This window comes from Arachis duranensis, chromosome 7, assembly GCF_000817695.3.
Source record: "Arachis duranensis cultivar V14167 chromosome 7, aradu.V14167.gnm2.J7QH, whole genome shotgun sequence".
NCBI lineage: Eukaryota > Viridiplantae > Streptophyta > Magnoliopsida > Fabales > Fabaceae > Arachis > Arachis duranensis.
In genome coordinates, this window is record NC_029778.3 from 59,869,664 (window position 1) to 59,884,326 (window position 14,663).

A 14,663-nucleotide genomic window follows, 5' to 3' on the forward strand; every position below is an offset into this window, starting at 1 on the left:
TTTTAAAAAAGTTTTTAATTTAAATTAGTGAAATACTATAAAAAGGTTTCTTGAAAAAGAAAATATTACTTCAACCAAGTGGTAAAATATGCACAAAATCAAACTATAATGCAATCAAACATGAAAATGCAAGAACTAACTACAGAGAAGTTTAAACATTGGTGTTGAGTCAGAAAATAACTAACCCATGGAGATCGGTATCGACCTCCCCACACTTAAAGATTGCACCGTCCTCGGTGCATGCAACGATGTGCATGTGGGCGGGGGTTGTGGTTCCTCAGCCGGTGCTCGTTGTGGAGTCTTTCTTTTTACCCTTCCTGGTGGCGGTGCTCGTTGTAGAGTCTTTCTCTTTACCCTTCTTGGTGGCCATCCTGAAAAGGGAGAAGAGAAAGGGACATGAAGTCAAAGGTATAGAGCAAGGGAGAGGGCAGTACGAGTAATAATCATGCCAAAATAAAGAAGAATGTCGTTAACACATGGTCGCGACTCCATGAAATTAGGACAACAATGGAAACAGGGCATGATAAATTGAGGCAATTAAATGCAAGATGTTTATTGGCATGCTGGCAAAGGCATGAGTAGCGTAAATCAAGCATTAAAAGCCTTAATGTATTATTAGTTGTGAGAAACTAACAATAACGTTTGTATTGACAATTATATTTAATTAATAAAATATTGAAAAGGGTTTTGTGAAAAACAAGCATTAGAGTAGAAGGATAGAATAATTAAGAATGCATAATGCCATACGGGCTTTTTCACAAACACAAAGCATGCATATTAAATAAGGTATAGAAAGTATTACATTGAACATGCAAGCACCCTTAAAAAAACAATATATAATTGTCAAGCAATTTCTTAACAATCTACAGGCAAAATAATGACCCAAATAAACTTCCAACACCAATTAAAAGAAAAAAGACAGAAAAAGAAAGGAAGGAAGAAAGAAATAAGAAGGGAAAGAAAAGATTTAGATTTAGGGAAGAAAAGATAAGATATTTGGCTGATCAGGATAAGTTGTGCGGCGCTTGTGAAGCGGACCCGTGAGTGACGCGTTCGCACGGATAGCGCTTCTATGAAATGACGCGGACGCGTCATCCACGCAGTCGCGTGGATCAATTTGTGCTATTAGCGCGAGGGCATCCTCGCGGTCGCGTAATTCTCTGTTTGAAATGCATATTGCCAAATCTTTGAGTGACGCGATCGCGTGGATGGCCTAAATTTGAAAATGGTGCGGACACGTGGGGCACGCGTACGCGTGGCAGGGCTTTTGCAGCTAGCACAAGTCCAGCCCAATTCCAGCTCAACTTTCGGCCATACACCCTTATACGTTGATTTTGAGGCACGCGTTCGCGTGGGTGACGCGGACGCGTGGGAGGCATTTTTTTCCACATGACGCGGACGCGTCATCGACGCGGATGCATGGACCAGTTTGTGCCAAAGGCATGCCTCCAGCCGCGCTTTCGCGTGACTCTCTGTTCAATTTTGTTTCTTCCCAACGCACCTATGACGCGGACGCGTCGGTGACGCAGACGCGTCGGTGACGCTGTCGCGTCGCGTGCGAAACTCTTTTTTTTAATGCAGTATGCAGAATGTAATGCTAATATGAATGTTATGCATGATTCCAGGTCCAATAAAAATTAAAAAAAACAGACTGAAATGGAAAAGGAACGATCATACCATGGTGGGTTGTCTCCCACCTAGCTCTTTTAGTTAAAGTCCTTAAGTTGGACATGTGGTGAACTCCTTGTCATGGCGGTTTGTGCTTGAATTCATCCAAAAATCTCCACCAATGTTTGAAATTCCAGTAGCCTCCGGGATCCCAAACTAGGCGCAGAAAGCCTTCAAGCAAGTTAAAGCAAGTGACAAAGCCCCAAGAGTGTTGATTGCCAGAATGAATTCCGGGGTCCCAAATCTTGCTTTTTCACCCTCTTCTTGTTGATCATTATGATTCCATTTGGGTAGCAAGCAACCTGAATTCTCACTAAAGCGGTCAAACAACTTCCTAGACCCAGTCAGTTGAGCTCTACACCAACCCTTGCATTTAAACTTTGAGCTTCCAACCATAATGAACCTTGCAGGACAATTCTTACCATTAACCATCTTCCTCTTACTCTTGATGCCACAGAGAGCTCTAAGTTGACCATCTGTCTCCAGTAGCCCATATTCAAGTGGAATTAGAAAGCTAAGGGATATGAATTTTACCCACTTGAATGTTGTGAAGGATGATGGCAACTTAGGGGGAGGGGTTTCTAATGAACTTGCAAGCTCCACTCCTTTGTGTTCTTCTTTGACAACTACCACCTCTTTGCAAGTTTCTTCAATATCAACCTCTTCCTCTTGGTAGCTTTCTTCTAATTCAATCTCTTCTTCATTGCTCACCAAGGACATGGGAGGTTGTGCTTCTTCTTCCTTAGTCTCTATCTCTTGATCAACCTCTTCCAAGTCTTCAACCATGACATGCCTTGGAGGTTGTACACCCTCCTCAATATTAATTTCAAGCATCTTGGAAGGAGGCTTTATGAATGGACTTTCCAATGGAGGTTCAGCATCTCCTAAGTCTTCAACCACTTCTTCTTCTTCAATAGTTCCGGCTTCCTCCACTTGTTCCAGTACAAATTCATGCTCCTTACTGTCCATCGGAGTTTCTAATGTCTCCTTCATGCTACGTTCTTCATTAGATTGTCCACATGAAGCCATGGGGTTCCTTGAGTGTCCGAACGTCGGGAAGCTAATTGATTTATCGCTTGATTCAATTGATGAAGGGTTACGTGAAATTGATCCACTATTTCCTTGAGACAATCCGTTGAGTCTTGTTGCGCTCGGCTATCATAAGTAGGATCATAGTGCTCTTGGATTGATGGATATGGAGATGGTGTATATTGAGGTGGTGATTCTTGGGAGTAATTGGGGTAGAATTGGGGTAGTTCTATATATGGTTCATATGGTTCATAGGGTGGTTGGTATGGTGGATATGTGTTAGGGTCATATGGAGGTGAATGGTGGAAAGGGACTTGTGAGTGTGGTGGTTCAAAGCTATGTTGAGGAGGTGGTTCATTGGCATATGATGGGGCTTGTTGGTAACTACAAGGGGATCCACCATACCTATCATCTTGGTATGCATTATAGAATGGTCTTCGTCCATGATATCTTGGAAGGTGTTGTCGCCTAAAGGGTTGATCAGATCCTCTTGGCTTCGTCCATCTTTGATTGCTTTGACCTTGACGCATATTCCTGTTATAGCTTTCTCTTCCTGCAACATAGTTGTAACCAGACTCATAACCAAAGGGGTGAGAGTTCATAGTAGTAGGAGAAAATAAAAACAAAAACTAACAAAAAGAGAATATTTTGAAAAAGATGTTATTTTTGAAAAAGGATAAGATAAGATTTTGAAAAAGAAATATTTTTTTTTGAAAAAAGATTTGAATTTTGAAAAATAAGGTAAGATAAGATAAAAATTTTAAAATAAAAATCTGAAAAAAAAATTTTTGAAAAAATATTTACAATAACCAACAATAAGGCGCACGTTTGCAATTTCCCGGCAACGGCGCCATTTTGACGTTAGGATTTTTGCTAGTAAAGAATTTTGTAAAAATATAGTCGCGTTGTGAGTATAGATTCTAAACCAACAGAAAATCCCTTCGTACAAATATTTTGGTTGTCACAAGTAACAAAACCCAATAAATTTATAAACCGAAGTATTCAAACCTCGAGTCGTCTTCTCAAGGAATTGCAGGGAGGTATGATTTAATATTGGTTATGGAAAAACAGTGTTTGGATTTGAAAAAGGTTTTAAGCAAGAGAAATAGATTGCAAGAATTAATAAATTAATAACTAATAAAACTCTTGGCAAGGTATGAAAACTGGAAGTCCTATCCCAGTTATCCTTATCGATTGTGATGAGAATTGGATTTTTCTCCCACTAAGTTAACCTCTAACTATGAAGGTAAGTCAAGTGGATGGAATAAGTTTGGTTCCTCAGGTCCTAGTATTTCCTCGGAAAAGGCTAGAGTTATTGGAACTCGAGTTAATTCTTGAAGAATTCCAATTTTCAGTCAACAATGAGTTTGACAACTCAAGAGTTACCAATTAATCAACCAAGGCCAAAAGGGAAGAAAATCTACTCGAATAAAAATAATTTGGATAAAGCCAAAGCATCCATAACATATAAGTCTGAAATACCTCAATTTATATTGAATAAAGAAAATCCTAACATGAATGGCTCATAAGCCAAATAGGCAACATAAGTAATGCAAGCATTAAAGTATCTGAAAATAAAAGAGAAATATAAAGTAAAAGGAATATTGAACTTGACGAAGAGTTGAAATCCTAAATCCTTTAAGAGGAATCCTAATCCTAAATCCTAAGAGAGAGGAGAGAACCTCTCTCTTTAAAAACTACATCTAAAACCTAAAATGGAATTATGATCTGATATGAATTCCTCTTTTGAGTCTCTGCATGTTCCCTGACTTTAATCTGTGTTTCTGGGCCGAAAACTGGGTTGAAATGCCGCCTAGAATCTCTGCCAGTGACTTTTGTAATTCTGCAGATCGCGCACGTTACGCGGCCGCGTCGTCCACGCGATCGCGTCACTCAGCGTTTTTCGTACCACGCGTGCGTGTCATCCACGCATTCACATCATTCGTGCAGCTTCCAGTCCGCGCGGTCGCGTCAGGCACGCGAACGCGTTACTCTGATTTCTTCCATTTCGCGCGGTCGTGTGAGCCATGCGACCGCGTGACTTCTCGCTGGTCATCTCCTCAATTCCTTGTGTTCCTTCCATTTTTGCACGCTTCCTCTTCATTCTCTAAGCCATTCCTACCCTTATGAAGTCTGAAACACTTAACACACAGATTAAGGCATCGAATGGTACGAAGGAAGATAAAAATATACAACAAAAAGGTCCTTAGGAAGCAAGTTGTTAATCATAGGATATTTTTAGGAAGGAATTGTAAATACATGCAAATCATATGAATAAGTGGGTGAAAAGCTTGATAAAACCACTCAATAAAACACAATATAAACCATAAAATAGTGGTTTATCAGTATCCTAACGGACCAATTGCGTAACCAATGTCCGACTACTCTTGGCCCACGGAGGCCATCTTCCTTGGTTACAATTGTCGTTTTATTCTTATATAGGTACATTTGTCCGTATTTATATCTTTCATGGGTATAAATGGTAATTTATTCAATAATTATCAGTTATTATTATCCTGTAAATAATTTGTTTTTTTTATTTTTTTTGTCAAGAATAATTTGTATTTTATGAAGGTATTTACTAATGAAAATTATCTGGGCTTATATCTGTGAAAAATTATTTTGAAAAAATCTAATAAAAAAGGATCATTTTATTTTTATTAGCATAAAATATTTAGTAAATACAAAAATATGAGAGTATATTGTGCAATATTAAATTTTTTTATATTCGATTAACTATGAGATATATAGAATTTTGGATTAATATATTTCAAGTCTCTACTAGGCTATTAGCTCTTTTCTACGGAAAAATTCGACATTAGATAATACAAAAAGACTGTTAGGACACTCATCTCAGATATACTACGTAATTATAACATAATTAAGTGTCATAGTAGCTGATTATAATCTATAAAACATAAAATTCACATCAAAATATACATTTTGTTGATATAATAAAATCTAAGAGAATATAAAACAACGAAATTTCAGAATATTCAAATACAATCCAGTAATTAGTTTTTCAATGGTTGCGATGCACGGGTTCGCATACTAGTGCTTTTCATAACTGAAGAGTTGGCAAAACAACCTTTCCTACAAATTATTTGAAAAAAGATAAAACTGCTGATGCAAAAGAAAATTGCATATCTAATGCATAAAGCCCCAAAAGTCCAAAACTAAAACACCGAAAGATGTAAAGATCAACTTAAAGATATTCTGCACTTGATTCATTTGTGAGTCCCAACTGTGTTCTTGCAAGCATCAGCATATTCTTGTGGCTTTCCCTTATCCTCATAAGCCTACAAAATTAAAATATATTTATGAGTTACCAAAATTGCTTAACGAAGATTTTGGTATTCTAAAATAAATAGACAACATGACTTATTTTGCTTGTTCTCATTGTTTATTTATCACTTTGTTACCAAGAATGTAGTGTGGCTCCCACTCAAGAGTACACACCACACTGTGATCAATGAGAATTTTTTTTAACAGTAAATTACTAAACTTATAAAAAAAACATGTACATGGTATGGTATTGGTACATAAGTTAATAATAATAATAATAATAACAATAATAATAATAATAATAAATCACACAAACATTACTCTTCTGAAAACAATAATAAAAGCTTTATTATTAATAATAATAATATACATGGGCTTGTTTCCTAGAATCTAATTCAAAAAAAACTAATCTGTTCAAATAAATGGCATAACCTCTTTGCAGGGTTGATCAGCATTGCAAGTCTGACCAGCATTGCAACAAGCCTTGTCCATCATATTCCCCTAAGTCATCAATAACATTAGATATCAACTATCATGACACTTTTGATAATAGCATGTTTGATAAAATCAAATACATAACATAGAATGAAATACTTAAACTGAAAAATCATAAATAAATTCATTTGAGCTTGTCCAGTGGCTTGGCCAGGGTTCTTGTTTTGGTTTTGATCCATTGTTGATTTCTTTGTTTTGGACTTATTAAAAAGATTAATTCAACAATATGAACTTATTAATGTTGAATTTGACTCGGGAAACATAGACATTTATATAATAGATTAAATTGATCAATTAAGTTACACATGTAATGATTTTACATCATTTATCTTGGTTGCTTTTGTTTAGGCTTAAGACCAAGAACTTGTCTTTTCTTCTTAAGTTGACTGTTAAATCAAATTAGAGCAAATGGAACGAATTTATGGCACTTAAAAAAGAAAGTATCAAATATATCAGTTCTCTTTATTTTCCCCTTTTGGGTTTCTCTTCTTCCAAATGTTTTCGAATTCAAGTATAAGCAAAGTATAATCCCTTTCAATCTCGGGCTAAAATACAATGTAATCAAGAAAGTGGAAAATATGTAACCAGAAAAGAGAATATGCTAGTATATTAAGGATCAAAATACATATCGTAAAATCTAGTAGATTCTAATCAAATTAAATATATGCTGGTATCATCTTTAATTGATTTCTCCTCGCTCAATTCTACTCGAGTTTTTTGCTTCAAATACGAAGTTGCACTTCAATCATTTTCATGCTTCATGAGATGCTCAAAGTCATGGCAACCGCAGCAAGTTCCGCAGAGTAGTAAATCTTCCAAAAGCAATAAAATCTTAGGAGACAAACAAACATATTGGATCCACTTGACAAACATGTTGAAATTTGAAAGTGCAAATGTAAAGCAAATAGTTTTCTTTTCTTTTTTCACTTCCTCCTCTCATTGTAGATTCACAAATGGTAATCAATATTGCTGAATGACTACCAAGTAGGATGAAATCCTGTGCAATCTGCTAAGTGGACCTTGAACCAGTTGAGCTAACCAACATCGCAATCTTAATACCAAAGTAAGATAACATTTGTTAAGCCTTGGAGGTTCATATCATACTAATGACTTGTCTTTGATTCATTCAGAAGTCCAACCACTTCTGATAGTAGACACAAGTTCTTGGGGAAACAATGCCATCTGGGCTACAGAAGTTTATCCGTGGACAAACACCACATGGAATTGAAGACATGGCACCATCTTTTGGTTCTCCTCTGACACCACCCTTGCTTTTGCATTTGTAACAAACTCTGCCAACAGGAACATTTTCAAAATCCCCGTATCCAGTGCTTTTCACCTCTATGATCTCATCATCCAAAACCAGAGTTCGCAAAATCTCTTCTATCTGCTGGTTTGAGACTTCGGCAGTGAAGACCCCACTCTTTCTGCTCCATTCCAGAACTCCATCACACGTAACAACTTTCTGCCTGGAAATGTACTTCAAGCACACACTCTTCACGGCATTTATTAACTCTTTATCAAGATTCCCTTCACTATACCAATCCCCACCTGTGATTTCCTTGGATGGTTCAAACTGTGCTGCCATGTAGTGCTTTCTTGCTTTGTTTTGGATGTTAACAACCTCCTTGATCAAGCCCTTCGACTGAAGCAACTTAAGGGATTTCTTCACCACATTATCTGGGAGGTTTGTTTCTCTTTTCATGTCTCCCGACCAGATCCCCATGTCTCTCTTGCTAAGAATGAGATTATAGAGTACACGCTCTCCATCTGTCAAAGTATCAGAAACTAAAGCCAACTCTCGCTTCCGTTTAAGGCTGGAAGAAGATCCTTGCAAGCGACTCATTCCTTACAAAAAAAAACTGGAAAAAACGTGTATAACTAATATAATTCAAATGGTTTGTAGCATATTGAACTATCAAATGTATATCACTTTTCTGAAAATCAAATAAATGAACAATATTGATTCAATCAAGCATATGATTTCCAACCCCTATCTCATCTTGTTTATGAACATGACAAAGGAAATAATCACACTAAAAAAACTGAATATTTGCAAAGTAGCTGAACAATTATCACCGTGACATGACATTTACAACTACTTACGACTCCAAGAACAGAACAAGCAGCAAAATTCAAAATTCAGGACAATTTAACTGCCATGTAGTCTCTAATTTTCAAGGCAAAACTAAAAGAAGGGGGAAAAGAAGTCTTGCCAATGTTAATCATAAGCTAAACAGGTTATCCTGACTAATCAGCAATATTCATTAGTTACATCAACAATATTCAGAAAGAGAGAGACTGCACCAAGTGCATAGCTTGAACACCAGAATAGCAATTTCAGCTTCCTATCCTTAGATGCAGGTACTAAGTCGTGTGTTTTTCAAATTCTAGCTGAACTAATAAAAAGAACTTTTAATTACTAGAAACAACCCTAGTAATGAGAATCTGAAGTGTAAAAAGGAAATTTTCAATTAGTAGAAACAATTTTGATACTAAGCAGATGAACCAATTGAAAAAACAACTCTAATGAGTAGTTAACAACTCAAACAATAAGCATAAATCAACCTAATCCAAATACATAATCTTTTCTTCAGATGAAAAAATAGTAAACTCCATAAACCTACTATGGTACCAAGAACCATATAAGCAGAGATGCAACAATTTTCGCCACACCCCCCAGTTCCCCAATCTTTTAGCCACCATAGACATTCCAACTTCCCATTGTAACATGAATCATAACACCATTAAATTAATATAAAATATTATATATTTTCACTAATTACCAACTAATTATGAACTCAATTAGTTACGCGCACATTCTCAACAAATTCAATTGAATTCAAAGGTCCATTTTTCATCTCGGTAGAAACGAGACGAGCAGAAAGAGAAAAGGTCATCATCACATCACAATACCTAACACACACAATTCACATCATCAAATTTGTATTTTTATTACTCTCTTTTCCTTATTCTCCTCTCATTTTTCAAGTTTCATGTACCATTATTCTGCCATAGACCTATAACCTTTCACCCACAGAGAAAACCCTCTCTTCTGGCCAAAATGGAGCCCCACGACAAAGTTTATAAAAGGAATCACACAGCAAAAAAAAAAAAAATTTCATTTCCTTTGTTCTGCAGTAATGGCTCCTTCATTCTTATACCCAAAATATATCTAACAGTTTAAAGTTTGGGAAACATAGTTCATAAGAATATAAGATAATGTCAGTGTTACCATTACCAAGTAGTCTGAATTTCAGTTTTTTTTTTTTCTCATTCTTTTACATAAAAGTTAAAATTTCAGCACAAAAAGGTAGGATGAGTCTGTCATATCCATGTTATGGAGATAGTGGCCATTCTTTTGTTATCTCTTGTGAAGAAAACTAATTGAAAATCTAAACCCTAAATCAATCAATAAATTACATAATTAAAATCCTAATTTAAAAACTAATTGATAAATCAGCGAATCCTGTTTGTCTAAAATTTAAAAACCTGAATCAACTAATTATTATTACATCAAATTAGTTAATCGATGTAAAGAAGAAGCTGACTGAAAATTGAAAAGAAAGAAGAAGGAACTCACCAATCACGGCGAGCAGCTACCAGAGGCGAGACGAAGGAGCAACCGGCGAGGCCAAGAAGACAACGGCACGAACCAGAAGCCACAAGTCCAGGACGAGACGCCGGTGACGTAATGTATGAGCAGAGCTGCTGATGCTGCTGCTTGTGTGCGAGTGTGAGACGACTCAGACGAGCAACGTTCTGAAAACCGGACTGGTCATCAAACCACTCTAGTCATTCGTTCACTGATTTACTTGTTCAACTGGTCTAACTGTGGTTCAATCGGAAAAACTGTTCCATAATAAAATAAAATAACAATAAGAATAAAATAAACAAATAATAATAAGAATCTGTTTAAAATTCTATTTCTTTTGAAAAAAAATGAAAAATTAATATTCTAAAATTGAAATTTAGACTCATGTACTTACAGGCTAACAAGGTACATTCTGGCTCCTGCCTAACAAGTGCTCCACCAGCAGGTTTTATGCACCACGCACTAAGCCACTTCTCTTTAATTGATATAATTTCAATTAATAAATCAAGAATTACAATGCAGAAAAACAGGGCTAATGTCACATATGATGTACACTTAAAAGAATGATTCAATATAGCTCCTCTATCATCTTAAACCAGAGTTAGTTGGTGGTATATAGTTACCAAAGTTCTTAAACACACCAATGCAAGATGTACTCCAAAATTAAGCAATTTCAAGTGGGAAAAAAATTTTTATGAAGAGATAATTCAAGCTTACATTAATTATTCAGCATCCAATTCATTATAAATCAATCCATTATTTCTGAAAAAAAAATACAGTAATAATTTTCAATATAAGTGGTAAATTATAATTCCTCTTACATGGTAGACAGAGAGACGGTCCAGCTGGGTCATAATTAATCATCAAAGCTCTCAATAATCTGTTAGTAGGGGAATTTACAAACAATTCAGTATATGAAAAGTTATTATCATGTAAATACACATGTCTAAATAGAAATAATCTATCAGTTTTAGTCGAGGTTCAGAAAACCGGATCGGTCATCAAACCGCTCTAGTCACTGATTCACTGGTTCAACCGGTCTAACCGGTGGTTCAACTGGAAAAACTGTTTTAGAATAAAATAATAAATAAATTATAATTAAACACCCTAAAATATAATTATAGTCTAATATAAATCTTAAAAAGATCAAAAGTACATTAGCAACCCTAAAACAGCAACACCAGTATATTATCGAACAACAACAATGAAACAGCAACACATTATAAAACACTATAACAGCAACACCAGTCCATTATCAAAACACTAAAACAGCAACACCAATACATTAGCAACATCATTCAGCAAGGCAGTGATGACACTAAACTAAACACTAAAAACAGCAAAATCAGTAAATTATACTACATAAAAGTGATGACACTAAATTAAACACTAAAAACAACAAAATTAGTACATTATACAACATATCAAAAGTTCAAAACAGAGCATTCAGTAACCAAGCATTAGCATTAGCATTAGCAAGGCAGTGATGACACTAAATTAAATAGGCAAATTATTTTTTCAATGAATAAAAAGAGCAACTAATTATGGAAGAGAAAAAGAACATGAATATATGATTACATGAAATTAAATGAGGAAACAATTGAACTGATAAGAAGAAGTTGTGATAGATGAGTGATTTTTGAAAGAGAAAAGAGAATGAATAGCAGCAGATCAGGCTGCATTGATTTTCCTGGGCATAAGTTAAAATCTTAAAAAATATCTTTCAAATTTAAAATTAGAGATATCCATAGACTCAAGTTTGCTGGTTCTATTAATAAAAATTGAACATATATTATTTGTTGGTAAAGCTCCTTCTATGGTTGGCTCATAACTATCAGGTTCTGGAAACATTACTTCTTGCTTCAAGATTTCAGGATGCTAGCAATCAACATCTTCAGAGATACTAAACATATAGGAGCCAGAAATCAAATTGTCCTTAAAATAACATGAAAAACAGCAAAAACATGAAAAACAGGAACTCAGAAAACAAATAGCACAAGAAAAAATAGCAACAATCAAGAACAATAAAAATAAATACAGCAGTGAACAAACATCACCAATCAAAAACCATGAACAAACAGCAACAATCAGCAACAACAATAAACACAACACTGAACAATTAAATAAAAAAAATACATCTGAACAACAAAAACAGTTTCATAATTACTGTAAAATAAAATAATCTAAATTGCTCATAACAGAAAAATCTAAGAAAATTATTACTCATAACAGGAACAGCTCAATAATGTTCAATAATACTCATTACTCATCATCAGTAATAAAAACAAGTTTGCAATTAAATAATTGATCATGAACGAACAAACTAAATTAAATTGATTCAGGAAACCTAAGAAAACTCAAAACAGATAAGCAAGAAATTACTTAAAAAAAACCATGAACAACAAAGATTCAGCATTTCAGATGAGGGAGAGGGAGCTCAGATCAGGGCTGAGCACTGGCGTAAGCTCAGCCAAAACAGAGGCCGAAGCGTGGTGAAACTGTTGATAACAGCAGGCTGGAGCAAAAACAAGGGCTTGAGGCAAGCTCGACCAAGCGACAAAGAGGGAGCACCGTGGCGGAAGCACAGCGATACAGAGGCGGCGGAAGCTCAGAACAGACGCGGAAGCTCAAAACTGACGGGAAAGCGAGGCGAGCAGACGCGTTTCGACGACCATGGGTGCAGTGCGGACGGCGGCGGTAGCGCGGTGGCAGTGACACAGCTTGAAGAAGAAAGTGGCTTTGGAGGCTAGGTTTTGTTGAGAGAAGGAAGCAGATGCGGTGAGTGAGAGAGACAGAGAGGGAGTGGGTCAGGACTCAGGAGTCAGGAGGGTGTTTTATTTTTTTTTTTTTTGTTGAAAAGTGAAAACCGGCCGGGTCCCGGTTCGGTCCGACCGGCCGGTTCTCGACCGATTCAACGGTTCATTGACGGTTTACAAATTAACGGTTTTAAGATACTAACCGAACCGTTATTGTTGTCGGTTCACGGTTAGACCGGTCGGATCGACCGGTCCGGTCCGGTCCGATTTTCAAAACATTGTATGAATTAATTATTTGATTTATTTCAATAAAATAAAATAGAATAACAGCTTTAAACAATTTAAGCTCATTCACCAGAATAACCAAGGTTGGAAGAAGGCCACTTATCCATTGTTTGATGCACAAAAGCTCCATCTGTTTTCCCTAGAATATACACTAACATATCAACACATTTATGTTTAAATTTCATTGCAATTTATACGTGATAAAAACACATATCAAAATCATTATATTAAAACAGAATGGAAAATCGTTTATGGTTTCTATTGTTTATTAGAAATTTCGCTATTAATCGTTGATTATTTCAACAAAAACACAAAGCAGCAGCAGAACAACGGAGCCTCAAAACACACAACAGCACACCAGAACCCAAAACCCACAACAGCAAGTTAAAGCCAAAGCACATCAATGATTTCAACAAAAACACAAAATCCTATAATCATTCAATGATTTGTTGACTTCAGAACAGAGAGTCAGAGAATAAAACGAAAAACGAAGGACAAGTGCACACCAAAGCCACTGACCTTCGACAGGGCGACAAGACGACGGCGACGGCGACAGGACGACCACGAGCAGGACGAATCCGATGGAGGATGGGCACCGAGCGATAAAGAAGACAGCTAACAGGGGGTTTGACTTGGATAACGCCGACAGTACGAAGAAAGACTTCTCGGACAGCCACGAATGGCGGCAGTGGATCACTCCGTTCGGTGCCGAAGGCTAGTTAGGGTTTTTCTTTTTTGTTTTATTTGAGTGAAGGAATGAATGAAAGTAACGAAAGGAACGAAAGAGAGGGGAGAGACCAGCAACGCGCTCTTCTTCTTTTCCCCCTTCGAAACGACGTCGCATTAGGCAAACCGGCCGGTTACCAATTCGGTCCGACATCGCCGGTTCAACAGTTTTTTCTCCGATTTTGTCATGAGCGGTTTTTAGCAATGAACGTGCCGATCCCGGTCGGACTGGTTCAACCGGCCAGTCAGGTCCCATTTTTAGAACCATGGAAACGAGACACTCGAGTGTGTGAGTCTGTGAGAGGAAGTGGAAAAAATCGCCGGTTGATTGGTTTGGCCATTTCATATTCATTTTAAAAATGAAATATAAAAATAATTTCGGTGAAAATATTTTTAGATTAAAAATGATAGCTTTTTGTTTTCTGTTTTCTTTATTTATTTTTTTTATTGGTTCTTCCAGTAATATTTTTAACACTTGTAGTTATCTTTTCTTATTTTTTATCTTCATTCTTTTTCATTTAAAGATAAAAAAAATCTTTTTCATTTTTTTTTGTTGTTTAGTTAAAAATTTCTGTTATATTTTTTTAGAGTTAAATTTTAATATGGTATCAAATTTAATTTCTAAAAGCAACACTTTTATCTTTTTTCTTAGTATCTTTTATTTTTTCTATTCATTCCCATTTTTTCAAGATGTTTTTGTAAATTAAGTTTGAATATTTAATGGTGTGAAATTTGAGTTCTAATTTTTGTTATATTCAACAATTTTTTTAATTTTTAGTCTTCAATAATTTAATTTCTTTCAAATTTTCTTTGATATTTTTCTA

General features: G+C 35.9%; 1 protein-coding gene across 2 annotated transcripts; it reads right to left on the minus strand.

The window, feature by feature from the left end:
• Positions 1-6,993: 6,993 nt before the first annotated feature.
• On the minus strand, positions 6,994-10,942 carry LOC107459186 (uncharacterized). 2 transcript variants are annotated; one of them, XM_052252249.1, is made up of 4 exons: positions 10,894-10,942; positions 10,467-10,542; positions 10,061-10,329; positions 6,994-8,339 (listed from the first exon to the last, which is right to left on the minus strand). In XM_052252249.1, the coding sequence occupies exon 4, from the start codon at positions 8,321-8,323 to the stop codon at positions 7,604-7,606; it is 720 nt and encodes a 239-aa protein (XP_052108209.1). In that variant the 5' UTR covers positions 8,324-8,339; positions 10,061-10,329; positions 10,467-10,542; positions 10,894-10,942; the 3' UTR covers positions 6,994-7,603. The 2 variants fall into 2 exon arrangements, with proteins under 2 accessions (XP_052108209.1, XP_020983669.1); XM_021128010.2 differs by having other exon boundaries at positions 10,467-10,547.
• Positions 10,943-14,663: the final 3,721 nt, after the last annotated feature.